This window comes from Oncorhynchus keta, chromosome 6 (assembly GCF_023373465.1).
Source record: "Oncorhynchus keta strain PuntledgeMale-10-30-2019 chromosome 6, Oket_V2, whole genome shotgun sequence".
NCBI classification, from domain to species: Eukaryota; Metazoa; Chordata; class Actinopteri; order Salmoniformes; family Salmonidae; genus Oncorhynchus; species Oncorhynchus keta.
The window spans coordinates 39352013-39378776 of record NC_068426.1 but is presented as its reverse complement, the minus strand read 5'-3'; the positions used below and the strand labels follow the sequence as shown (position 1 = coordinate 39378776).

General features: G+C 44.6%; 1 protein-coding gene across 1 annotated transcript in view; it reads right to left on the bottom strand.

Annotated features, from left to right (window-relative positions):
- si:ch211-196i2.1 (collagen alpha-1(I) chain) overlaps window positions 1-26764 on the bottom strand; it is a 144709-nt gene that overhangs the window by 32101 nt on the left and 85844 nt on the right. Inside the window, exons 7-13 of the mRNA XM_052521483.1 lie at window positions 9156-9854; window positions 6246-6281; window positions 5763-5882; window positions 4906-4944; window positions 4604-4657; window positions 4269-4322; window positions 843-950 (exon numbers count right to left, since the gene is read on the bottom strand). Coding sequence (XP_052377443.1) covers window positions 843-950; window positions 4269-4322; window positions 4604-4657; window positions 4906-4944; window positions 5763-5882; window positions 6246-6281; window positions 9156-9854 — 1110 coding nt within the window. The remainder of the gene's footprint in view (window positions 1-842; window positions 951-4268; window positions 4323-4603; window positions 4658-4905; window positions 4945-5762; window positions 5883-6245; window positions 6282-9155; window positions 9855-26764) is intronic.

Genomic DNA, 26764 nt, shown 5'->3' with positions numbered 1-26764 from the left:
ATATACTTCACAAGTGATAATATATACTTCACAAGTGATAATATATACTTCACAAGTGATAGGCTAATATTGTCACCTATCAGACTATTGTTAATTTAACCTTGTCCTTACATATACTAAATAATATACAGTGCATTCGGGAAGTATTCAGACCCCTTGACATTTTCCACATTTTCTTACGTTACAGCAATATTCCAAAATTAATTCAATCAAATATGTTCCTCATCAATATACACACACAAAAAAAAGCAAAAAAAGTTTTTCGAAATTTTTGCAAATGTAAAAAGAAAATTGGAAATGTCAAATGTACATAAGTATTCAGACCCTTTACTCAGTACTTTGTTGAAGCACCACTGGCAGCGATTACAGCTTCGAGTTTTTTTGGGTATGATGCTATCAGCTTGGCACACTTGTATTTGGGGAGTTTATCCCATTCTTCTCTGCAGATCCTCTCAAGCTCTCTCCTCCTCTTTTTAATAGAGGCTATCACTGTTTTAGAAATGTTGCGCAACATGAGGTCATGGGTTCTCATGAAGTGTTTGATTAGATTTTCAATTACATTTGAGTACAATAGAGTGCTGAATACCAGGCAGTTAGCAAGTTTGTACAAATGACCATCAGCAGCATTAGAGCTTGGAAAAGCCTAATTACCGTGACTAAACGGTTTGATTGCCTTCATGACCCGTGACCACCGGTGTGGCGGTAATATGGTCGAGTAACAGCCCAAGGCCCTGGTTAAAATTAGTGCACTAAATAGGGAATAGGGTGCTGTTGGAGGCGAGAATGGTTGTTTCTGAGAACAGAAAGTTATCACGTAATAAGTCACTGAGTGGTGCCCTCACCTGTTGCCCGGGATCACCCAGCGTCCCAGGCTGACCGTCCTGCCCATTCGCTCCATCTTTCCCATGGAGCCCTGCTCTGCCCGCCACGCCATTTGGCCCCGGCTCACCCTGCAAAACAATAGATACCATCACCCAATCAGAGGCTGTGGACTGTGACAGAAACACCACCACCCAACCAGAGGCTGTGGATCTGTGAAAGAGACAACATCACCCAATCAGAGGCTGTGGATCAGTGACAGAGACACCACCACCCAATCAGAGGCTGTGTGGACCTGTGACAGTGAGGATGCATCCCAAATGGCACCCTATTTCTATAGGTCACTGGTCAAAAGTAGTTCACTAAATAGGGAATAGGGTGCCATTTTGGGTGCAGAGAGGCTTTGCCATGTTGTGTCTTAGCCTGTCAGAGACCTTAGCTGACTGAGCAGTAAAGTAAAGCACAGACGCTATGGCCTAACAAGATGGCCCACATCAAATACTGCTGAGATTTGGGGTACAGCTGTAAACACTTCCTCCCCCTCCCCAATACAAGACAATATGGTGTCTGGACTGTGTGGCACACACGTGTCGTGGAGAATGGCTGTATTGTGTTTGTGTGAATGACCATTGTGGCAAGTCCTTCTCACTATTACAATTAGAACATCAAGGAGTTAGAATTCCTGGGGATAATAACTAAAGTGTCAATGTATGCCGGTGCCTGAAGTTTTTTCATAAGTCCGCAATCTAGATCCCTGTCTCATTGAAGATCTTGATCACTTTTCTAGCCTCTGTGGACTAAAACCTAATTATGACAAGTGTACCATATTAAGTATTGGATCGTTAAAAGGCACAGTGTTACACTACCTTTTAGGTTACCAATAAAATGGGGGGCGGCGAAGTAGACATACTTGGTATTCACAACTCAACAAAATATAAAGGAACTTACCACAATTAATTTCGATAGAAAGTTAGATAAAAATAGATAAGATTCTGCAACCATGGAGAGGTAAATACTTGTCTATTTGTGGAAAAATCATATTGATTAACTCTTTGTTCCTAACACAGTTGACTTACTTACTAATGGGGCTTGCCAAGTCCAGACGACTCTTTTATTTACATCGTTTGAGCAAAGAATATTTCATTTTATTTGGAATGCTAAGACAGACAAAATTAAACGTCCCAATTTATACCATGAATATTAGTTTGGGGGGCTAGAATTATTAAATATTAAAGCTTTAAACCTCTCACTAAAAGCTTCAATAATACATCCTGACTCTCTGTGGTCACTAAAGATTCCATACCACTTATAGTAAGAGTAGGGGTGTTAACCCCGGTGTCCTGGCTAAATTCCCAATCTGGCCCTCATACCATCATGACCACCTAATCCTCCCCAGCTTCCAATTGGTTCTTTCCTCTCTCCTGTAACTATTCCCCAGGTTGTTGCTGTGAATGCAAATGTGCTCTCAGTCAACTTTCCTGGTAAAATAAGGGGTAAATACAAGAAATAAATGTACAATATCAATCACTGTTCAGGCCCAGAAATATACCACAGACGCCACACCACTAACAGGTGTTTAAGCCTCCAGATTCGTACATGGTCTCCACCTGTTTGCAGAGCAGTGTTATTGATGACAAGGAGGTCTGAAGTCTAGCTTCTCATCCTCTTGATGAGCTCTCAGTGCCACCCTGTTGGGCAGGAATAGATAGTGCCAGGGGGTTCATCTAATGGCACCCTATTCCCTATTTAGTGAACTACTTTTGACCAGGGCTCAAAAGGAATAGGGTAACATTTTACAGTGCCTTCAGAAAGTATTCAGACCCCTTGACTTTTGACACATTTTGTTACGTTACAGCCTTATTCTAAAATGTATTAAATCAATACAGTCTACACACAATACAGTCTACACGCAATACCCATCTGCAGTCTACACACAATACCCCATAATGACAAGGCAAAAACAGTTTCTAAGAAATGTTAGCAAATGTATTAAAAATAAAAACTGAAATACCTTATTTACAAATATTCAACCATTCAGACCCTTTGCTATGAGACCCAAAAATATAGTTCAGGTGCATCCTGTTTCCATTGATCATCCTTGATGTTTCTACAACTTGATTGGAGTCCACCTGTGGTAAATTCAATTGATTGGACATGATTCGGAAAGGCACACACCTGTCTATATAAAGGTCTCACAGTTGAAAGTGCATGTCAGAGCCATGAGGTCAAAGGAATTGTCCGTAGAGACAGGTTTGTGTCAAGGCATTTCTGCGGCATTGAAGGTCCCCAAGAACACAGTGGCCTCCATCATTCTTAAATGGATGAAGTTTGGAACCACTCGGCCAAACTGCGCAATCAGGGGAGAAGGGCCTTGGTCAGGGACATGACCAAGAACCCGATGGTCACTCTGACAAAGCTCCAGAGTTCCTCTGTGGAGATGGGAGAACCTTCCAGAAGAACAACCAATCAGGCCTTTATGGTAGAGTGACCAGAAGGAAGCCACTCCTCAGTAAAAGGAACATGACATCCTGCTTGGAGTTTGCCAAAAGGCCAATGAAGGACTCTCAGACCATGAGCAACAACATTCTCTGGTCTGATGAAACCAAGACTGAACTATTCGGCCTAAATGCCAAGCGTCACATCTGGAGGAAACCTGGCACCATCCCTACGGTGAAGCATGGTGGTGGCAGCATCATGCTGTGGGGGTGTTTTTCAGCGGCAGGGACTGGGAGACTAGTTAGGATCGAGGCAAAGGTGAACGGAGCAAAGTACAGATGAAAAACCCATCCAATCTGACAGAGCTCGAGAGGATCTGCAGAGAAGAATGGGAAAAAACTCTCCAAATGCAGATGTGCCAAGCTTGTGGCGTCATACCCAAGAAGACGCGAGGCTGTAATCATGGCCAAAGACGCATCAACATCAAAGTACTGAGGAAAGGGTCTGAATAGTAATACAAATGTAATATTTCAAAATGTCTAAAAACTAGTTTTGCTTTGTCATTATGGGATATTGTTTGTAGATTGACGAGGGAAAAACGTTGAAAGTTCTTTTTTTAGAATAAGGCTGTAACGTAAACATTGTTGGAAAAAGTAATGGGGTCTGAATGCTTTCCGAATGCACTGTAGGATGCAGCCTTGGTTTGATAACAGAATGGCCCGCATACTCTATATGATCCTAATTACCACTTTACTCTATATGATCCTAATTACCACTTTACTCTATATGATCCTAATTACCACTTTACTCTATATGATCCTAATTACCACTTTACTCTATATGATCCTAATTACCACTTTACTCTATATGATCCTAATTACCACTTTACTCTATATGATCCTAATTACCACTTTACCGACAACTTTTAGATCCAGAAGTCCTTCATACTAAATACAGTGTGCAGACTTTTCTGTATTTATACATCCTTTATGTACCCTGTCATTAGTACTTACCATTTCTCCCATTACTCCTGGAGGCCCTCGTTGGCCAGGATCACCTGTTGGCCCCTGGGTGAGATGTGAGAAGAGACAAATAGATAGAGAGATAGAGACAGACAGATAGGGACAGATCAGACAAACGTTTAACTCACAACACAGAGGTCAAACAGTATAAATAAACACTTTTGCTGAGTGTGTACACTAGAGAGAGAGAGAGAGAGAATTATCAGGCGTTCATCTCAACTATATCATGTCATGTAAACCAGTATTCATGGTATACTACCCAGATGATGAGACTCTTCACCACACCTAATGTAGGACCAAATATGCAGGGAAGGGGTCTCACTCACCTGTGGGCCTGGCTTCCCCATCTCCCCAGCTGGTCCTAGGGGTCCCTGCTCCCTCTGCAAGCAAACAGAGAACAGAATAGTGTCAGGAAGAACCATAACGCACCCTGCTGTATTCTATGACCCGTATACTCTATAAGACCCTAATTGTGTTCCAAATGGCACCCTATTCCTGTTATAGTGCAGTATTTTTGGCCAGGGCCCATATGGCTCTGGTCGAAAGTAATGCACTATATAGGGAATAGGGGGCCATTTGGGACCCAGCCAGTCTAGTCCCAGTCATGGGAGCGATGCCCATTACTTACAGGCCAGCCAGCGCTGAGCAACTGGTAGAAAGAGGTTTGCTGGAAGAAACATGGAGACATGGCAGATTATTTCAAGTATCACAAATCAGAATTAGTTAAACAAAACAAAAAAAATGTTAATGTATATGGATTTACATAACAAAAATGTTGAATTAATACCTGTTCCATCATTCATATCATTGCCATATTAAAGGGACATTTCACTCATAAATTAAAGTGCCAATGTCTTCAGATGCTTTCACGACATTGGTCGTGAACTGTAGATCCAGCTCTACGCCTGAATCCCAAATGTCAAATTTCTTGGTTTTTCCTTCTTTTATTCAGTGCCATATCGTCTCAGAACAAAGCACTGGTGCTAAAATAAAACCTATTTTCGTCATCCTCACTCAACAGATACCGCAGCACAGTATCAGTTCAAAGCCCAGTGTAACAAATCGCCCATCACTACTTTATTCTTACACCGCATCTTTATTCAATAATGTCCATGTAGTTTTCCATCACGCTGATCATCGTGCCGTATTACACAGCCTGCAGCTGTGTTCAGACTCAGAAATCAAAAACATTTTCCAGAAATAACTGGGAATTTAGGGAAAGTTACCCGGATATTGCAACCCTACACAGGCAGTCTATAGGTTCATAGCATTAGACTGTATGTCCCCTTGGAGTTGGGGTACGGCTAAGGTGGGAGTTGGGGAGAGGTTGTGTTACAGCTAGGGGTTGGGATTTAGGGGTGGAGTTGAGGTGGAGTTGAGGTGTAACAGATTTCAGTTGGGTTTGGCGTGAGGTTCAGCTTCAGGTAAGCGAGATAGGGTGACTATGGGGTAGGATTCGGGGTGAAATGAGGGTCGTCAACTCACCTGAAAAGTAGCCCACTCCTCAACAGTGTTCTTCCACAGGTAGAAAGAGGGCAGGCCAGGTGGGCCGGGGGGGCCTGGATCCCCCTGTCGCCCTGCACGCCCCTCAGACCCCAGCTGGCCCTGTAAGAAATATAATAGGTATTAGTTACAATATCTACACCTAGAATAAACTGAAATGATACAGTCAGTCCTATTGGACTGTGAGAGGAAACAAATGTACAGGAAGACTTGGAGTCAAAGAGAGGCAGCAGAGACTAGGGGTTTACAACTGTAAACACATTCATTATTATCTGTACTTCAGTCGTAACAAAAAAAAATCTGCTCACGCTCTGATCCGATTGCAAATCCATAATTTTGTAGGACACAGTAAAGGTGCATTGAAATGTGAGTAGGTCAAGCAGACTAACCCAGCATATAATCATAGGCCATCATGTCATCGATTAAAATCACCTCAAGCCATTCCAAAACGTCAACTCCTCTTACCTTGTCACCTTTGAACCCACGCAAGCCAGCAAAACCCTGGAGAACGTAAACAACAGAGAGAGAGAGAGAGAGAGAGAGAGAGAGAGAGAGAGAGAGAGAGAGAGAGAGAGAGAGAGAGAGAGAGAGAGAGAGAGAACATGTGAGACATTCATTCAAGTTAATTCAGGGACAGCCCTCTCAACTTCTCATATAGTTCCTGTATCATACAATCAAATGTGATGTAACCGATTCCCTAGTAAGCTCAAGCACAACAACAAACAACACATTGATCCTCAAATCCTACCAAATAGGTTACAACATCCGTCCTGTCCAGTATTAACAGACTGAGTAAAGGGTCTGAATAATTATGTAATTATGAAATATATATTTTTATATAAATTAGCTAAACTTTCTAAACACCTGTTTTAGCTTCGTCATTATGGTGTATTGTGCTCAGATTGATGAGAACATTTTAAAAATGTAATAATTTTGGAATAAGGCTGTAACCTAACAAAATGTGGAAAAGTCAAGGGGTCTGAATACTTTCCGAAGGCACTGTAGGTCACATCATGTCAGCATGAGTCCGTAAAGCTTAGATAACACAGAAGATTTACATGCAACAAGGACATAAAAATTCCATGAAATGTCATCTACGTCAGGGGCTAAAGCCAGACCAGCTCCACCTATCATTGTCACATGCAAGCGCACACACACACACACACACACACACACACACACACACACACACACACACACACACACACACACACACACACACACACACACACACACACACACACACACACACACACACACACACACACACACACACACACACACACCACAGGCCTGACATACAGCATGTTGTCAGTGAGTACAACTACCTGGGGTTGATTATTAATATTTGTTTTATTACAATGTGTCTGTTAAGTAAATAGCTAACCATATGAATCGAGCCCGTGGCCCCATCAATGCGAAGTCTAAAGCCATGGGTGGCCTACCATTTAAATGTTTTATTAAACTGTTTCATTCATTGGTGCTACCTATTACTACGGTACTTGTGCTGCAGCAATATGGGGGCACCGAAATTATACTTGTGTTAACACTGTTTTTAACCATGCCTGCAGATTTGATCTTGGTGTAGGTAAATACATGACAAATGCTGCTATTCAAGGCTGGGAAACCATATGGCATCACCAGTCGCTATATATATTTTTTTATATTGGCAGATGAAAGTCATATGAACATCTATGTAAAAGTGTTTTATTTTTTTTACGGCTTGTGATGCTGCTACTGCAAATATTTTTTGTTCATGTACCATGTCAAAGTATTTTATTACTTCATCCATATGACTCGACACCGATACAGACAAAGTGTCCTCTAGTGAAATGAACGCAGTACTTTTGAATCAGCACTTTTAGAGAGCAATGAACTAAAATGTTACTAGCGGATAAACAAACCTGAAAGTAAAACTGTGCAACTACTGCCTTTTCAAATGCACTTTTGGGATATAATTTGATGTACGTACTGTTAAATCCAAGCAATATAGAATATATATATATATATATATTATATATATATATATAAATATATATATATATATATATTTGGCGTTTGTCAAATTTAGATGTCAAATGGCCCCCTCTCGCTATCGAGACTGGGCGATACACATATAGATAAATGTGTATGTAGTTTTTGTAACTCTGGTTCCATTGATACATAAGCTCATGCCTATATTAGATATATATATATATATATATATTATATAGATACTGTGGTTATACAATGAAATTACGGATGATCTTTGTCAGCTGTCCAGCCAAAATGAGCATTTTAACGGTCTTGATGATGTTATCAGGTAACTATAATGTAAATGCCTGTGCCAAAGCCTGCCATCTTATCCTCCAACGGAGACATTTTTACTGCCTTATTATTAGTGCTATTCTCCTTTAATCCACTGAATACATGTATATAGATTACAGTACCAGTCAAAAGTTTGGACACACCTACTCATTCAAGGGTTTTTCTTAATTTGTGCTATTTTCTACATTGTAGAATAATAGTGAAGACATCAAAACTATGAAATAACACACATGGAACCATGTAGGAACCAACATTTTTTAAAACAAATCTAATGATATTTTAGCTGTCATCAAGGCAGAGTGGGCAAAGCTGTCAACAAGGCAAAGGGTGGCTACTTTGAAAAAATCTCAAATATAAAATATATTTTTTGATTTGTTTGACACTTTTTTTGGTTTCTACACGATTCCATGTGTTATTTCATAGCTTAGAAAATAGTACAAATAAAGAAAAAACCCTGGAATGAGTACGTGTTGCCAAACGTTTGACTGGTCCTGTATGTCTGTACTATTATAGATGACACTTGTACCATGTTTCACCATGAGTGTCTCAAAACTCAATCTGTATTTCGTATTATTGTATCATTGTTCAAACTCTAAACTCTACATCACCATGGCCAGGAGCCCATGAGACCATAATGTATTCTTGCTTTACAGGAGAAGGTGCTTCATCACTGCAGTCTTCCCGACTGCAGAGCCTTTTACTCTTCATTCATGTTCTCTACAGCCGGGATTAATCACAGTAATGGTGTCGAGTGATCCCAGGCCTTTATAACAGACAGATAGCCAGGCTGAAGCTCCAGGACCAAGCCAGACGTGGCCAGATGTTGCTCCATCTGGGTCTGGTTCTGAAGGATCTAAGTGGTCCGGTCGGTCTGGCATTGTAAACCAGGCAAACCTCTGATTGGGCCGGATAGCAGAGCTTCATGCCCCCTCCACCAATTAAAGAGGCTTGTTGATGTGATTGCTGTGACTAATGCGGTAATGAAGGCATTGACACTTGGTGCCAATTTGGAGCTGTGGAGTTGCTAATGTGAAGAGAGGAATATGAAAAATATCAGAAGACACTTACCTCCTTTCCTGCGGGCCCCATTCTGCCTGGGGGCCCTCTCTCGACCCTATACATCTGACCATCAGAGCCCAGAACCAGGTCCCCTTCTCTGGATACGATGGTCACAGTGCCTGAGCGCTCTGGTCCTCCTTCCACAGTGATAGCACAGTCAGGGTTTGGGTCAGGTTGGGTGGGGATGTGTGTGGTGGGTCTCCTCTCCTCAGTGACAGCTTCTATAGGGGTGGCAGGGGGCACTGAGGTGGGGGCGAGGGCGGTCTGTGAGGGGGTCTGGGGCCCCTCCACGTCCTGCCTCGACAGGTTAAAGTCTGGGTGCTCCGGGTCCAGGGGGGTCTTTATTGAGGTCTTAACAATGGAAGGCTTCTTCGATGAAGACACAGGATCCAAATCAATAATGATGTCATCCGAGGGTTTCCCGGGAAACAGGCCAATGCCCTTCCCTCCAGAGTCTGCCGTCTTCTTGTCCGTGGTGATGTTCTCGTCCAGGAGTTTGGAGGAGGGCTCAGGCTTGCCCTCATGGCTGTCCTTAGGGCCCTGCCCGCTGGGTTTCCATTGAGGATTAAGGTGTCCTCCGTGGAGATTTGGATCAGCCAGGTCTGTGTCTTCGTCCACCAAAAAGACGTCTCCTCGTCCCACCATACCTTTCTGGTGGGGACCCCATGTCCCGTCCCCACGCTGACTCCCAGTCTGCCCAAACACATCCTATGGAGACACAACACAAACACAATGTATGTATTGTGGTGCTGAATAGGAATATACACTGAGAGTACAAAACAGTAGGTACACCTTCGTAATATTGAGTTGCACCCACTTTTGTCCCCCCCCCCCTTTGGACCCCCTTTTGCCCTTGGTGTCCTTTGGCTGGTGGACCATTCTTGATGGTGGGAAACTGTTGACCGTGAAAAGCCCACCAGCATTGCAGATCTTGACATACTCAAACCGGTGCAACTGGCACCTACTACCATACCCCATTCAAAGGCGCTTAAATATTTGGTATTTTTTGTCTATTTACCCTCTGAATGAGACACATACACAATCCATACCTCAATTGTCTCAAGGCTTAAAAATATATATATTTTTTTACCTGTCTCCTCCCCTTCATCTACACTGATTGGAGTGGATTTAACAAGTTACATCAATAAGGGCTCATGGCTTTCACCTGGATTCACCTGGTCAATCTATGCTTTGTACACTCAGTGTATGAGATCATAGGTTGTTAGCAATTGATGTTATTCTTCAATAACACAAACTCCAAAGCAAATCAGGGGAGAAGGACAAATCAAAGATGTTATGCTGGGAGGTAGATGTTCAGTCTCCCCTGTCCTCAGCTTTTCTCCACAAGGAACAGGATGCCATTTATTACCCCCCACCATAGCCTGGGGTTGACCAATCAGAAGTTCTTGCAGTACAACTGGGCCAATGGCCAAATAACTAGTATCCTGCTCCTGACTCAATGTACCAAACATAGCACATGTAGCACATGTAGTTCTGAGTTCAGGACTGACATTCCACAGATTCTAAACAGCTGTTGAACTGAAACCCAACTCCTATTTACATTGACAATTCCCTATTGACCATTAGTACTATATTTAGTTTAGTACTCTCGTCCTCTCATCCTCTGCGTTGTGTAAATTTCTTCAAAATATTCTTACACCCCCCCCTAGACCATTTAAAAAATAAATATAGTTCAAATATCTTTTTAGAAAACAATAGAAAACATGAGAAAATAGACTGAATTAAAAACATTAGCAGTAAGCATAAAATAACTTACGTTAAACACCTTGCATTTCTATAAAACACAAAGGGCATATTTTACTTGCTGTTGCAATAAGAAATAGATTTCACACAAAGTTATAGAAAAGAGGTACTAACAGGTGTGATACCACATCTGAGAGAGCATGGTCCGTTACAGCACAGAGGACAGTTACCACGGGCACATTGACCACAATCATGAGGCTTGGTGTGATGATGAAGACCCTTATGATCCCCACCACATTATGGTGAACACCACTGACACCCATCTCCAAGAAGACAAGGTTGATGAATCTTACGATCTTCCCCTATCACGTAACTGTCGGATTTAAGCAGACAAACATCGGGCAATAGCACACTTGATGACCTGGATGAGGATGAGAGAAATAACCACATCTCCCACTATTGGAAGTATCATGCTCACCAAAAACCTTCCCCATGTACCGAATGTGGAAGACAACCACATGATTAAACCTAAATCATCTGGATTGTAAATCCTGACATTTATAGCGCCCCCAGTCCTGATCTTCTGGATGAGGTTAGTTATTTCCTCAAGAATGATCAGGGATGTAAGTACAGCATTAGGCACCAATAACAGCACATGTACCCTCTTGTGCGGACAGAAGATAATCAAGGGCCACACGATTTTGCATCGCCACAGTCCGAATGACAGCCAGTGATTAACTCAAGACTCTCAACTGCTCTAGTAGCAAAGATTTCACAAACAGTTAGCCATATTAATAACTTCCCGGGCTATTTTAAAAACACCATATGAGGGAATCGCAAAGAATCTCCTCGTTTCTGTATTCACACGTTTATGACAGTGTGAAAAATGGGAATTCACAGAACGTCTTACATGGGGTACTACATATCCCAAATAACACAATCCCTTGCCACAACTTTGGTAAACAGGAATAGGCATATGATCCACAGATGAAGTAAGTCCCATTAGGAGCTATCATACCATTATTGATGATGGCATAAAAAGTGAACATAGTGCCTTTACTGAGAGTCAATTCAACAGACATTAGACGTTCCGCAACCTTAGTACTGTCACAGGCAGGTAGGTCTGTTGTCTGATCACACTTACTCTGTCCTACTTTGACAAACGCGTCCTGGTGCAGTTGAATTCAGAGAGAGTGACCTACTAAAACATAACCACCCAACAGGGGCATGTGTAATAACTAGGTAAGGTGGTCGATGATTAGTGTCATTGGTAATCTCAAATGAAGGAAGGTACTGCAGAACTAGGTACTCTCGCATGTTGATACTCAACATTCTCACCCCAATTAGTACCAATAACCCCAATAATACCAATTAACATCTCTCCATATACACAACACAAAATGTTCCCTGGACTTTTACTGATGACCTTGTTATGAGCAAAACATGATAAGGACCTTCCCAGTTTGGCCCTAATGTGTCGATCACATATATTTTTACCACCATCACCCACCGTCCTAGCTCTACGTCATATTCCCCATATATACAGTGCCTTGCGAAAGTATTCGGCCACCTTGAACTTTGCGACCTTTTGCCACATTTCAGGCTTCAAACATAAAGATATAAAACTGTATTTTTTTGTGAAGAATCAACAACAAGTGGGACACAATCATGAAGTGGAACGACATTTATTGGATATTTCAAACCTTTTTAACAAATCAAAAACGGAAAAATTGGGCGTGCAAAATTAGGTGGGAGACTCTGTCCATAGGACAACAATCAGTTGTATATTGCACAAATCTGGCCTTTATGGAAGAGTGGCAAGAAGAAAGCCATTTCTTAAAGATATCCATAAAAAGTGTTGTTTAAAGTTTGCCACAAGCCACCTGGGAGACACACCAAACATGTGGAAGAAGGTGCTCTGTTCAGATGAAACCAAAATTGAAATTTTTGGCAACAATGCAAAACGTTATGTTTGGCGTAAAAGCAACACAGGTCATCACCCTGAACACACTATCCCCACTGTCAAACATGGTGGTGGCAGCATCATGGTTTGGGCCTGCTTTTCTTCAGCAGGGACAGGGAAGATGGTTAAAATTGAAATTAATAATAGTTTGGTATGTTTCATATCTGTCTTTGTCTCTCCCCCCCACTCCTGTTGCTCTCATCTTCTTGCTCGTGTACTGAGGACATATATGTTTTGTTTCATATCTGTCTTCGTCTCCCCCCCCCACTCCTGTTGCTCTCATCTTCTTGCTCGTGTACTGAGGACATATATCTTTGGTTTCATATCTGTCTTCGTCCCCCCACTCCTGTTGCTCTCATCTTCTTGCTCGTGTACTGAGGACATATATCTTTGGTTTCATATCTGTCCTCGTCCCCCCCACTCCTGTTGCTCTCATCTTCTTGCTCGTGTACTGAGGACATATATCTTTGGTTTCATATCTGTCCTCGTCCCACCCCCCACTCCTGTTGCTCTCATCTTCTTGCTCGTGTACTGAGGACATATATCTTTGGTTCCATATCTGTCCTCGTCCCCCCCCCCCACTCCTGTTGCTCTCATCTTCTTGCTCGTGTACTGAGGACATATATGTTTTGTTTAATATCTGTCTTCGTCCCCCCCACTCCTGTTGCTCTCATCTTCTTGCTCGTGTACTGAAGACATATATGTTTTGTTTAATATCTGTCTTCGTCCCCCCCCCACTCCCGTTGCTCTCATCTTCTTGCTCGTGTGCTGAAGACATGTATGTTTTGCATAAGATATGGGAAATACACTGACTTCAGCACCCGTATCTAGTAAAAAAAATATACTGCAAAAGAGTTTGTTTAAAAAATAAATAACATTTTTTGCCCTTTTTTCTCCCCAATTTCGTGGTATCCAATTGGTAGTAGTTACAGTCTTGTCTCATAGCTGCAACTCCCATACGGACTCGGGAGAGGCGAAGTTCGAGAGCCAGGCTTCCTCCGAAACACAACCCAACCAAGCCGCACTGCTTCTTGACACAATGCACATCCAACCCGGAAGCCAGCCGCACCAATGTGTCAGAGGAAACACCGTATACCTGGTGACCTGGTCAGCGTGCACTGTGCCCGGCCCGCCACAGGAGTCGCTAGTGTGCGATGAGACAAGGATATCCCTGCCGGCCAAACCCTCCCTAACCCGGACGACGCTGGGCCAATTGTGCGCCGCCCTATCGGCCTCCCGGTCGTGGCCGGCTGCGACAGAGCCTGCGCTCAAACCCAGAATCTCTGGTGGCACAGCTAGCACTGCGATGCAGTGCCTTAGACCACTGCTCCACCCGGGAGGCATTACTGCAAAATTGTTAACCATAACATTCACATATATTCCATCCGATTTCATATGTACACCAGCTGAGATGGCACGTAAGAGGGAGTCTGTTAGTTTACCTCCACAGCATCCAGCAAACTCTGCTGCCGAGTCGGAGAGAGCTTTTTAATTTCTGCCCAAGCATTGTGTTGTTGGGGCTGTTGTCTTGATTCCATTTTCCCTTAGACAGACCCTTCTTCTCCTGGCCACTTCTCATAAAAGCACATTTTCTTTTCCGGCATTCTCGTTGCCAGTGACCAGAAATTCCGCAACAATGACATACACCAGGTTTCTTTTTTACTGAACGAATAATGTTGTTGGTTTCACTTGGAACCTGCACAACTCTGATACTCACGTCTCGTGGATGCTTAAACGTTTTTGACCATTCATCCAGATGTTGATTTATGTGTGATTACGGTCTCTAGAAGTTTCTCTTTACTTCATTTTACAGCCTGTCTTCTGGTTGGCCTAAGACATCGTTCGTCACTGCTGTCAGAATCTGTTGACTCAAAGCCAGGCAGTGCTGACCAGATGGTTGAAAGGTGATCTGCCTTGCACAACTCAGTGTGAGACTAGATGGATTGGAGAACAGAATTTCTTATTTTAAGGCTTTCAAACTATCTTTATCTCTCTGCAATGTCATTATATTAACTTCAAAAGTTGTATAATATATATCTCTATGTTTATATATTTATTTATCCCCAATATATACAGTTGAAGTTCGGAAGTGTACATACACCTTAGCCAAATACATTTAAACTCAGTTTTTCCACAATTCCTGACATTTAATCCGAGTAAAAATTCCCTGTCTTAGGTCAGGTAGGATCACCACTTTATATTAAGAATGTGAAATGTCAGAATAATAGTCTAGAATTATTCTCTTCAGCTATAATTTCTTTCATCACATTCCCAGTGGCTCAGAAGTTTACATACAGTCAATTTGTATTTGGTAGCATTGCCTGTAAATTGTTTAACTTGGGTCAAACATTTCAGGTAGCCTTCCACAACCTGCCCACAATAAGTTGGGTGAATTTTGGCCCACTCCTCCTGACAGAGCTATTGTCAAGGAGTCAGGTTTCTAGGCCTCCTTGCTCGCACACGCCTTTTCAGGTCCGCCCACAAATTTTCTATAACATTGAGGTCGGGGCTTTGTGATGGCCACTCCAATACCTTGACTTTGTTGTCCAAGCCATTTTGCAACAACATCAGAAGTATGCTTGGGGTCATTGTACATTTGGAAGACCCATTTGTGACCAAGCTTTAACTTCCTGACTGATGTCTTGAGATGTTGCTTCAATATATCCACATCATTTTCATTCCTCATGATGCCATCTATTTTGTGAAGTGCACCAGTCCCTCCTGCAGCAAAGCACCCCCACAACGTGATGCTGCCACCACCGTGCTTCAAGGTTGGGATGGTGTTATTCGACTTGCAAACCTCCCTCTTTTTCCTCCAAACATATCGATGGTCATTATGGCCAAACAGTTCTATATTTGTTTCATCAGACCAGAGGACATTTCTCCAAAAAGTATGATCTTTGTCCCCGTGTGCAATTGCAAACCGTAGTCTGGCATTTTTATGGCAGTTTTGGAGCAGTGGCATCTTCCTTGCTGAGCGGCCTTTCGGGCTATGTCGATAGGACTCGTTTTACTGTGGATATAGATAATTTTGCACCTGTTTCCTCCAGCATCTTCACAAGGTCCTTTGCTGATTTCCAGGATTGATTTGCACTTTTCGCACCAAAGTACGCTAATGTCTAGGAGACAGAACGCGTCTCCTTCCTGAGCGGTATAACGGCTGGGTGGTCCCATGGTGTTTATACTTGCGTACTTTTGTTTGTACAGATGAACGTGGTAACTTCAGGCATTTAGAAATTGTTCCCAAGGATGAAACAGACTTGTAGAGGTCTACATTTTTGTTTCTGAGGTCTTGGCTGATTTCTTTTGATTTTCCCATGATGTCAAGCAAAAAGGCACTGAGTTTGAAGGTAGGTCTTGAAATAAATCCACAGGTACACCTCCAATTGACTCAAATTATGTCAATTAGCCTATCAGAAGCTTCTAAAGCCATGACATCATTTTCTGGAATTTTCCAAGCTGTTTAAAGGCACCAACCTTTAAATAGAGTAAGGACTCTGACCTTTTAATATAGTAACAAAGGACTAAACTCTGTAATAAAACAAAGGACTTGAACACTTATACATCACAGATACATATCACTCATTGCATGCACTATTTTAACCAGATTTGGTTATTTTAAAATTATATTGGGCTAGACTCACCCAGCAATTCTGCCATCAATCAGGAAATTAAGAGTTGACTCTCCAAAGTGGGTTGTGCACAGCCTTCTCTCTTTCCTCTGGATCAACACACAGTTAATATGTTTTTCTTGTTCTTGTTGTTCAGACTAATTCATCCGGGTCACGGCACCAAGTGTTAGCAATTGATGTTATTGAAGAATAACTCCAAACTCCAAAGCAAATCAGGGGGAGAAAAATATGTTTATTTGAGAAGGACAATTCATAGATTGTTACATACCCCAGTTTCTGTGTTGTTGTGGGTTTGATTGTGTTTGTATGTGTGTGTATTTCAGGATGGCTTCCTGGATTCCAAAGCAGCTGATAGGTCGGCCCATCACTAGTTGGAGCTCTGACCCTGCCCTCTCGTCAGGGGATATAGCTATCTGCAATTACCGACTCCTTTAGCAGCTTGAAAAGGCAGTGTTCCTTTGTTAGGAGAGAGAGCTTCTTCGTATGTCCCGTTTTGGTCTGGTAAATTTGTTGAAAGTGTTTTTGTAGCCGCTCCTGAAGAGGTAAGTGTTTTCCATAGTACCTAGTGTTTTTGGTTTATTTAAATTGTTCCCTAAGTTTGAATAATTCTGTTTAATTTGTTCCCAGGAGGGGAAGGGGAAGGCACCTTGGGAGTGTTTAGGCAAGAGGCCTGCAGGCATATATATATATCTGTAGTATTTACTCGGTCTATGCACACTAGGTAAGACCTGGGCAGACCACCATTTTGGTTAGCGCGCCAGGTGGTGCTAAGAATAGGTAACCAGTGGGTAGGCAGGTAAGGTAGGAGAGGGGGAACTTTAACTTTCTTTGTTTTGGTTCCGTCCAGCCCCTTTTCCCAACCTTATCGTGTGAAGGAAGAATAAATTCCCTGTAAACGGTAATATTCTCTGCCTCTGTCATCCTTACCCGCACCTACAATCAAATACCTTTTTTCACTCCACGGGGAGTTGAGTTGTAGCAGGGTGTTGCGTTCCCTCCAAGAGGCGTACGTAACATGTTATGCTGGGAGGTAGATGTTCTGTCTCCTCTGTCCTCAGCTTTTCTCCACCAAACAAAGGAACAAGTTGCCCATTATAATCCCCCACCATAGCCTGGGGTTGACCTATCAGAAGTCCTTGCAGTACAACTGGGCCAATGGCCAAATAACAAGTATCCTGCTACCAACTCAATGTACAGAACGTAGGACACGTAGCTCTGAGTTCAGGAGTGACATTCCATAGATTCTAAACAGCTGTTGAACTGAAACCCAACTCCTATTTACAATTCCTTATTGACCATTAGTTAGGGTTGCAAAGGGTCAAAAACTTTCTGGTAAATTTCTGTAATTTACCCAGAAACTTTCCTTGGGAAGTTAAGCCTGGGAATTTTGAGAATTTTTGCTTAAATTCATTAAAAAAAGTTAGCTTATAACAGTGAACCTTTTTTTGTGGGATACACAAGAAAATTCTAGGTATTGTGGCATATTTCGGTTAAACTATTCTCAATTCAAAGGACTTGCAGCCCTCTGCATGCAAAGTGCACCTTTCCATCACATGAACAGCTGATTCTCAAGATCTTGCACACTAATGAGATGCTATTGAGTATACACTACTACACTGTCTGAGCCAAGGAGTACATGCCTTCTGATAAGTTTTGATTACAATACTGGGCAGGGTGAATATATTTTATGACATACATGATTTTTTGTTAACTAGTAAATAGTAGCCTACAGCAAAGTGTTTAAATAATTTCTAACTTGTTAACAATTTCTGCTAGTTAGTTTTTGCTACCATGTGGGTTTTAGCTTGCTTGAGCCTGCTAACCGAGGAGTGTTAATTCACCTGTTTCCATACATGTTTCATTTTAAAACATTTATCTTACAAAGGAGTTGCTTAATCTAACTGTTTAACTATCTATCTGTACATGGAATTGTATTTGGTATTTGTTTACTCATTTTTTTCTAATCTTTACAGGAAAATGCCATGCACACTATCTATGTGGAGACATTTCACTACAGCTAATGTAGTAGCTAAAGCTGTGCACATTTGCAAATACTGTGCCAAATCATATGTGAAGAATGCAACAAAGACACAGAATCATCTGGCCAAGTGCATAAAGTTCCCTCAGCGCTCACAACAAGCAACCTCTGACAAAAGTACCTCTACTTCTATTCGAGGGGAAAATGATGAATCAGACACCTTATCGATAGCAACAGCTCATGGCCCTCCTGGAATCAGAAGTTGTTTTGACTCAATGGAGGAATGTAGTCAGAGAAATGCTGATGAATGTCTTGCTTGAACTGTGTATTCAACTGTTTCACCTCTGATGCTCACAAGAAACGTGTATTGGAAGAGATTTCTGAATGTTCTTCACCCAGCATACACCCCTCCAACCAGACATACTTTATCTACTCACTTGCTGGATGCAGAGTTCAAGTGAAGGTCAAGCAAATCATAGAGAAAGCAGACTGTATTGCAATCATCTCTGATGGGTGGTCAAATGTTCGTGGAAAATGAATAATTAACTACATCTCCACCCCTCAACCATTATTCTACAAGAGCACAGACACAAGGGACAACAGACACACCGGTCTCTTCATAGCAGACCAGCTGAAGGCAGTCATCAATGACCTTGGACCACAGAAGGTATTTGCACTGGTAACAGACAATGCTGCAAACATGAAGGCTGCTTGGTCTAAAGTGGAGGGGTCCTATCCTCACAACACACCCATTGGCTGTGCTGCTCATGCATTGAATCTGCTCCTCAAGGACATCATGGCACTGAAAACAATGGATACACTACAAGAAAGCCAAGGAAATGGTTAGGTATGTGAAGGGTCATCAAGTTATAACAGCAATCTACCTCGCCAAGCAAAGTGAGAAGAATAAGAGCACCATATTGAAGCTGCCCAGCAACACCCATTGGGGTGGTGTTGTCATCATGTTAGACAGTCTCCTGGAGGGGAAGGAGTCTCTCCAAGAAATGGCCATACCACAGTCTGCCGATATGGACAGCCCCATCAAGAGGATCCTCCAGGATGATGTATTTTGGGAGAGAGTGGTAAGCAGCCTGAAACTCCTGAAACCTATAGCAGTAGCCATTGCACGGATTGAGGGAGACAATGCCATCCTGTCTGATTTTCAGACTCTGCTTGCAGATGTAAGAGAAGAAATCTGTACTGTCCTGCCCACTTCAATGTTGCTCCAAGCAGAGGAAACTGCAGTTCTGAAATACATCAAAAAGCGCAAAGACTTCTGCCTGAAGCCCATTTACACAGCAGAGTACATGTTGGACCCCAAGTATGCTGGCAAGAACATCCTGTCTGGTGCAGAGATCAACAAGGCCTATGGTGTCATCACTACCGTGTCTCACCACCTTGGCCCGGATGAGGGCAAGGTTCTTGGCAGTCTGGCGAAGTACACTTCCCAGCAAGGGCTTTGGGATGGAGATGCAATATGGCAGTCGTGCCAACATATCTAATCAGCCACCTGGTGGAAGGGACTTTGTGGATCTGAGGCTCTTTCCCCTGTTGCCTCCATCATCCTTCAAATCCCACCAACATCAGCCGCCTCAGAGAGCAACTGGTCCTTGTTTGGGAACACACACACCAAAGCACGCAACAGGCTGACCAATACAAAGGTTGAAAAATTGGTGGCCATCCGGACAAATGTTTGTTTTTTTGAGCCTGACAACGAGCCATCCTCAACGAGGTTGGAAAGTGACAGTGATGTTCAAGAGGTGGACATGGAAGCCTCAAGACAACCAAAGCTTTAGTTTCTAGACTATCATTTCACAGATGTATGTTGAAAATGTCTGTGGGAGATGCAATGGATCAGTCAATATTCCCTTTCTTTTGTTGTTCAGTGAAATCATCCCATGTGAAGAGTCAACTCATTTAATTAAAGTTCAATTCGTAACTAATTAGTTTAAAAAAAAATTGATTGGAAGGATTTACTCATTTGCAATTATGTCTACTTATGATAAGGTAAAACATGTATGTTTCTGTCTCCATATGGTAAATATATCCAATGCAAAAAACACATTTAAATGGTATTCATTTGCATACATGTCCGTTAATTCCCATATTTTCCCACGGGAACTTTCCACCTCTGAATATTCCCCAAAATGTACAACCCTACCATTAGTACTCTATTTAGTTTAGTACTCTTGTTCTCTCATCCTCTGCGTTGTGTATTTATCTTCAAAACATTCTTATAGTTGGATGACAAACACATTTCTCAGAGACAAAAGCTGTTTGTCTGTTTATTGTTTTGTATGTCTGTGGGGTAAAATCTGTTTATTTCTTGTTGTGTATACGTAACTTGTGGTGAACTGTGGAATTTGTTTTTACAAAACCCCAAAATATTTCTCACAAGACAATAAACAACATTGACCCATCTATCAATCACACTGGTTGAATTGGTCTTGTTCCTTATCAACAGGAAGCCAAACTGTAAAACATTCAAAAAGTTAGAGTTGACAGCACCCTGAACTGCAGTACTACCTGTAGGCTACCATCATGCCCTATTGACTCCCCTATCTTTCTACACCTTTCGCATTCAACAACCTCAGTAAAAACATCACCTCTTAAGAACTGTGTACTTCCCTTCCCATTTTAATAACACATACAATATCAATAGCGACTAACTGCCTTCCGAGGTAAAAGTGAAAACTCCTCCAACAAAACACGTCCACAACAACCTGAAGTTACATTCGCTTCCCTCCCTTCCTGTGCACATATCTAGCCCAGGAGAGGGTGTTGGGCTTGGGGGAAAGTACAGAAGAGCTGGATGTGTGTGTGTGTATGTGTATTTCAAGTTTCAAAGTTTACTAGCCACGTGCACAGGATACAACAGGTGTAAAAGAGTACAGTGAAATCTTTCTTGAGAGCTTTTTCCCAACAATGCAGTGACGATAATACAGATAATAATAAAACATTTAATTAAAAAACCCACACAAAGTATAATAAAAGTATAAGAAACACGAGAATAAAAGCATATACAGGTCAGAGCCAGTGTCACACCAGCCTTCGCTTTGGCTCCTACTCCTGTCCAGCTCAGGCATTTGGCAACACCGGCCTTCTATCTGCTGCCGAACCTGCTGTAGGCAAACACCCTTCACTCATCAAAACAGGACTTGTCTCGTTGTCACGACTTCCACCAAAGTCGGTTCCTCTCCTTGTTCGGGCGGCGGTCGGCGTCACTGGTCTTCTAGCCATCGTCGATCCACTTTTCATTTTCCATTTGTTTTGTCTTGTTTTCCTACAAACCTGGTCCCTCATTAATTGTTGTGTATTTAACCCTCTGTTCCCCACATGTCTTTGTGTGGAATTGTTTGTTGTAAGTGCTTGTGCACATGTTTACTGGTGCGTGTCGGGTTTTTGTACCCATGTTGGTTATTTCTTTATGCCGTTGGGTTTGCAATTAAACTGCTCTGGCTATTACCTAGTTCTGCTCTCCTAAACATATGGAGTCAGCAGGAGCAGGAGCAGATGCCCCTGGTATAGGGGTCAAGGAGCGCGTCCAGGAGCAATGGACCGCGTCGTCCAAACCATGGACCACTGGGAGAGACAGTGAGTTCCTCCAGCGCCTCCACCAGCACATCCAGGACCTCCACTACTCGCCTCCTCTTCACCCAGTCCCAGTGGGATTCGTCTCGCCCTTCTCCCTGCGCACAGCTGGGAGGTGCTGTGCGCAGGGAGACCAGAGGAGGTTCCGTCTCGTGCACCATCTGTGGCCGCAGAGGTCACACTGCCGGTCTGTGCCGGGTTGGTTCCTCTGGGGATCGAGGCAGCAGGCAGGGCACTCTGGTGTCACCCAGGTGAGCCGGCACTGCTCCTCTGGGCATGGTGACGCAGGGGGATCACAAGGAGAGAATCAATCTCTTTCTTATTGACTCTCCTGCGTTTCCCGTGGTGCTAGGCCTACCTTGGTTAACCTGTCATGACCCCACTGTTTCGTGGCAACAGAGGGCTCTCACTGGGTAGTCGTGAGAGTGCTTGGGTTGATGTTTAGGGGTGCTACTACGGTGGAAAGTCCAGACCAGGTTTCCACCGTGCACATCCCCCCTGTATAGCGCGATTTGGCTCTCGCCTTGACTCAATTACCACCCCATCAACGGGGGGGATTGTGCAATAAATCTCCTGGTAGACGCCGCACTTCCCAGGAGTCACGTGTATCCCCTGTCACAGGCGGAGACGGCGGCTATGGAAACATGTCTCTGAATCCCTGAATTAGGGTTTCATTCGGTCCTCCACTTCACCCGCCTCCTCGAGTTTCGTTTTTGTGAAGAAGAAGGAGGGAGGTCTGCGCCCGTGTATCGACTATCGAGGTCTATACCAGATCACTGTGAGGTACAGTTACCCACTACCTCTCATAGTGATTGATTCAATGCACGGGGCGCGCTTCTTTACCAAACTAGATCTCCTGAGCGCTTACAACCTGGTGCGTATCCGGGAGGGAGACGAGTGGAAAACGGCTTTTAGGACTACCTCAGGGCATTATGAGTACCTCGTCATGCAGTATGGGTTGATGAATGCTCCATCAGTCTTCCAGGCCTTTGTAGACAAGATTTTCAGGGACCTGCACGGGCAGGGTGTAGTGGCGTATATTGATGACATTCTGATAGGGTTTGCCAATTACTACCGGAGGTTAATCCGGGGTTTTGGTCAGGTAGCGGCTCGCATTACCTCACTGCTGAAGGGGGGACTGGTATGTTTGCAGTGGTCGGCTAAGGCGGACAGGGCTTTTGGTCACCTGAGGGCTCTGTTTACCTCGGCTCTCGTGCTGGCCCATCCGGATCCCTCTTTAGCGTTCATAGTGGAGGTGGACGCATCCGAGGCTGGGATAGGAGCCCCTGTGCCTACTTCTCGAGGAAGCTCAGCCCGGCGGAACGAAACTATGACGTGGGGGACCGGGAGCTGTTGGCTGTCGCCAAGGCTTTGAATGCGTGGAGACATTGGCTTGAGGGGGCTAAACACCCTTTTCTCATCTGGACTGACCACCGCAACCTGGAGTACATCCGGGCGGCGAAGAGACTGAAGGTGGGCCATGTTTTTCACCCGTTTTGTTTTCACCCTTTCTTACAGACTAGGTTCCCAGAATGCTAAGGCAGACGCACTGTCCCGGCTGTATTACACAGAGGAGCGGACCATGGATCCCACCCCCATACACCCGGCCTCCTGCCTGGTGGCGCCGGTAGTGTGGGTGCTGGACGCAGACATTGAGCAGGCGCTACGCGCAGAGCCCACTCCCCTCCAGTGTTCCGCTGGGCGTCTGTACGTTCCATCTGCTGTCCATGACCGGCTGATCTCTGGTCATCCAGGCATCGGTCGGACGGTGCGCTGTCTGAGTGGGAAGTACTGGTGGTCCACTTTGGCTCAGGACGTGAAGGTTTATGTTTCCTTCTGCTCAGTGTGCGCCCAGTGTAAGGCTCCTAGGCACCTGCCCAGAGGTAAGCTACACTCCTTACCCGTTCCACAACGGCCGTGGTCGTACCTGTCCTTGTGGATTTCGTTATTGATCTTCCTCCCTGACAGGGTAACACCACGGTCCTGATCGTTGTGGACCGTTTCTCCAAGTCCTGCCGTCTCCTCCCTCTGCCCAGTCTCTCTACGGCCCTACAGATTGCGGAGGCCTTGTTTACACATGTCTTCCGGCACTAAGGAGTGCCTGAGGACATAGTGTCTGATCGGGGTCCCCAGTTCACTTCACTTCTCGATCAGCCTTACCTCAGGTTTTCACCCCGAGAGTAACGGGCAGGTGGAGAGAGTTAACCAGGATGTGGGTAGATTTCTGAAGTCTTTTTGCCAGGACCGGCCGGGGGAGTGGGCAGCGTTCGTGCCCTGGGCAGAGATGGCCCAGAACTCGCTCCACCACTCCTCCACTAACCTTTCCCCCTTCCAGTGTGCACTGGGGTATCAGCCGGTTCTGGCTCCTTGGCATCAGAGTCAGACCGAGGCTCGGCCGCTCATGTTCACTTTCAGCGTGCCGTGCTGCACCAGAAAGCCAGCGCAGGTGTTCAAACACCGGGTCTGGCTCTTGACCCGAAACCTGCCCGTGTACCTGCCCTGCCGAAAGCTTCACCCAACTCTTCTGTGCCATTTTCGACCACCCTACAGAGGGACGAGAGGGAGGTGAGCGTCTCCTCTGACTACGCTAGTGGTCCAGGACAGAGTTTGAGCATGCTCTGGATTTACGGACGGTGGCTGGGTCCACTGGCTGGAATGACCAGGCACTGTTGACGGTTTTCCGCAGCGGGCTACAGGCAGACGTCCAGAGTGTGCTGGCCTGTCGCGATGAGGACCTCGCACTGAGCCATAGCTCATCGCCATGGCTATCCACCTGATTAATCTCCTGCCTGGCAGTCGTTGCCCATCCTGGGGGTTCTGGTCTCTCCCAGGAACCTCTAGCCAGACTGAGCCCATGGAGGTGGGCATGACACACTTTCCCCCAGAGGAACGTCAACGCCACTCTCAACAGGGTCTCTGCTCCTACTGCGGGGAGTCGGACCACGCCTGGAACACCTGTCCCAGAAGGAGAACCAGGCGAGCAAGCGACAGGCTGAGGAGTGTTCCTGCACCTTCCCAGGTAGTCGTGAATGAGCCTTGCTCCTCCCAGTCCACCCAGCCCAGTTTGAATGTGTGATAGATAGTAGGTTGCTTCTTGTGTAAATATTTTTCGTCTGGATTTTAATGATTTGTATTCACCATCCCGGACTATCCTGGCCCCTCGAGTCCTGCCCTAGTGAACTTAGGTTCGGCAGGAAATTTCCTAGACCGGTCAGTGGCCTTATCATTACGCATTCCTCTAATCCCTTTACAACCCCCATCACAGACCATGCTAAGACAACCGTACCCTAGGAACAGGATTGGTGTGCCAGACCACGATTCCCATTTCCTTCACAGTTGCTCACAACCATCAAGAATGTATCACTTAGACTCATAGACTCTTCTGCACACCCCGTAGTTTTAGGTTTCCCCTGGTTACAGTTGCATAACCCCAGGATATCGTGGACAGAGAGGAGGTTGTTGGGTTGGTCGCAGGAGTCTCTATGTGTCTATCTGTGCCACCTCCGTGGAAAGTCCAGACCAGGCCACCCACGTCCCTATCCCGGAAGAAAACCGGGACCTACAGGTGACTCGTGCCACGTGCCTGACCCCTCATTGTCCATGTGACTGCACTATCGATCTACTCCCTGGTTCTACTGGGGGGGGGGCACATCTACCCTCTTTCGCATGCAGAGACTGAAGCCATGGAGGTCTAAGTCCAGGAGGAGCTGGCCAAAGGATTCCTCTGTCCATCCACCTCTCCGCCGCATATCGATTACCGGACACTGAATAAGGCAACTGTTAAATTACTTTTCCCCCTTCCTCTCATACCCACTGTGATCGAACAGACGCACGGTGTTCAGTATTTTACCAAATTGGATTTACGCAGTGCCTACAACCTGGTGCGCATCAGAAAGGAATATGAATGGAAGACTGCCTTCAGCACCAGCACCGGACACTACAAATACAGGGTAATGCCCTACGGCCTAACAAATGCATCCTCTGTGTTTCAATCCTTCATTAACGAGATGTTTAGTGACATGTTGGGTCGCTGTCTGGTGGTGTACATAGACAACATCTTGGCGTACGCCACTACACGCGAGTAACATGCCTCTCATGTCACATCTGTGTTGGAGAGGCATCACCTGTACACCAAGGTGGAGAAGTGCCTTTTCTTCCAGCAGTTGGTCTCCTTCCGGGGCTGTCGGATATCCACCGTGGGAGTGGAGACGGAAGAGCAGAGGGTAAGTGCAGTACGGTCGTGGCCTGTTCCATCCTACATAAAGGCGGTGCAGCGCTTCCTAGGTTTTGCCAACTATTTAAGACGCTTCATTAAGGGTTTCAGCACAGTGGTGGCCCCTCTCACCTCCCTCCTGAAGGGAGGTCCTAGACAGCTGTGCTGGACTGAGGAGGTCAATGAGGCCTTCTGTGCGCTCAAGGAACGTTTTACGAATGCACCTGTTTTGGCTCATCCTGACCGTCATCATGGAGGTGGACGTCTCCGAGGTTGTAGTAGGGGCTAGTCTCTCTCAAAGCACTGGATTGCCGCCTAAACCTCATCAATGTGGCTTCTACTCACGGAAGCAGTCTCCCACAGAGCAGAATTACGATGTGGGGGAGTTGCTGGCAGTTAAGAAGGCACTGAAAACATGGCTGGAGGGTGCTCAACACCCATTCCTTGTTTGGACGGACCAACGGAACCTAAAGTATATTCAAGCAGCAAAGAATTGGAACTCGCGTCAGTACAGGTGGGCCCGATTCTTCGACAGGT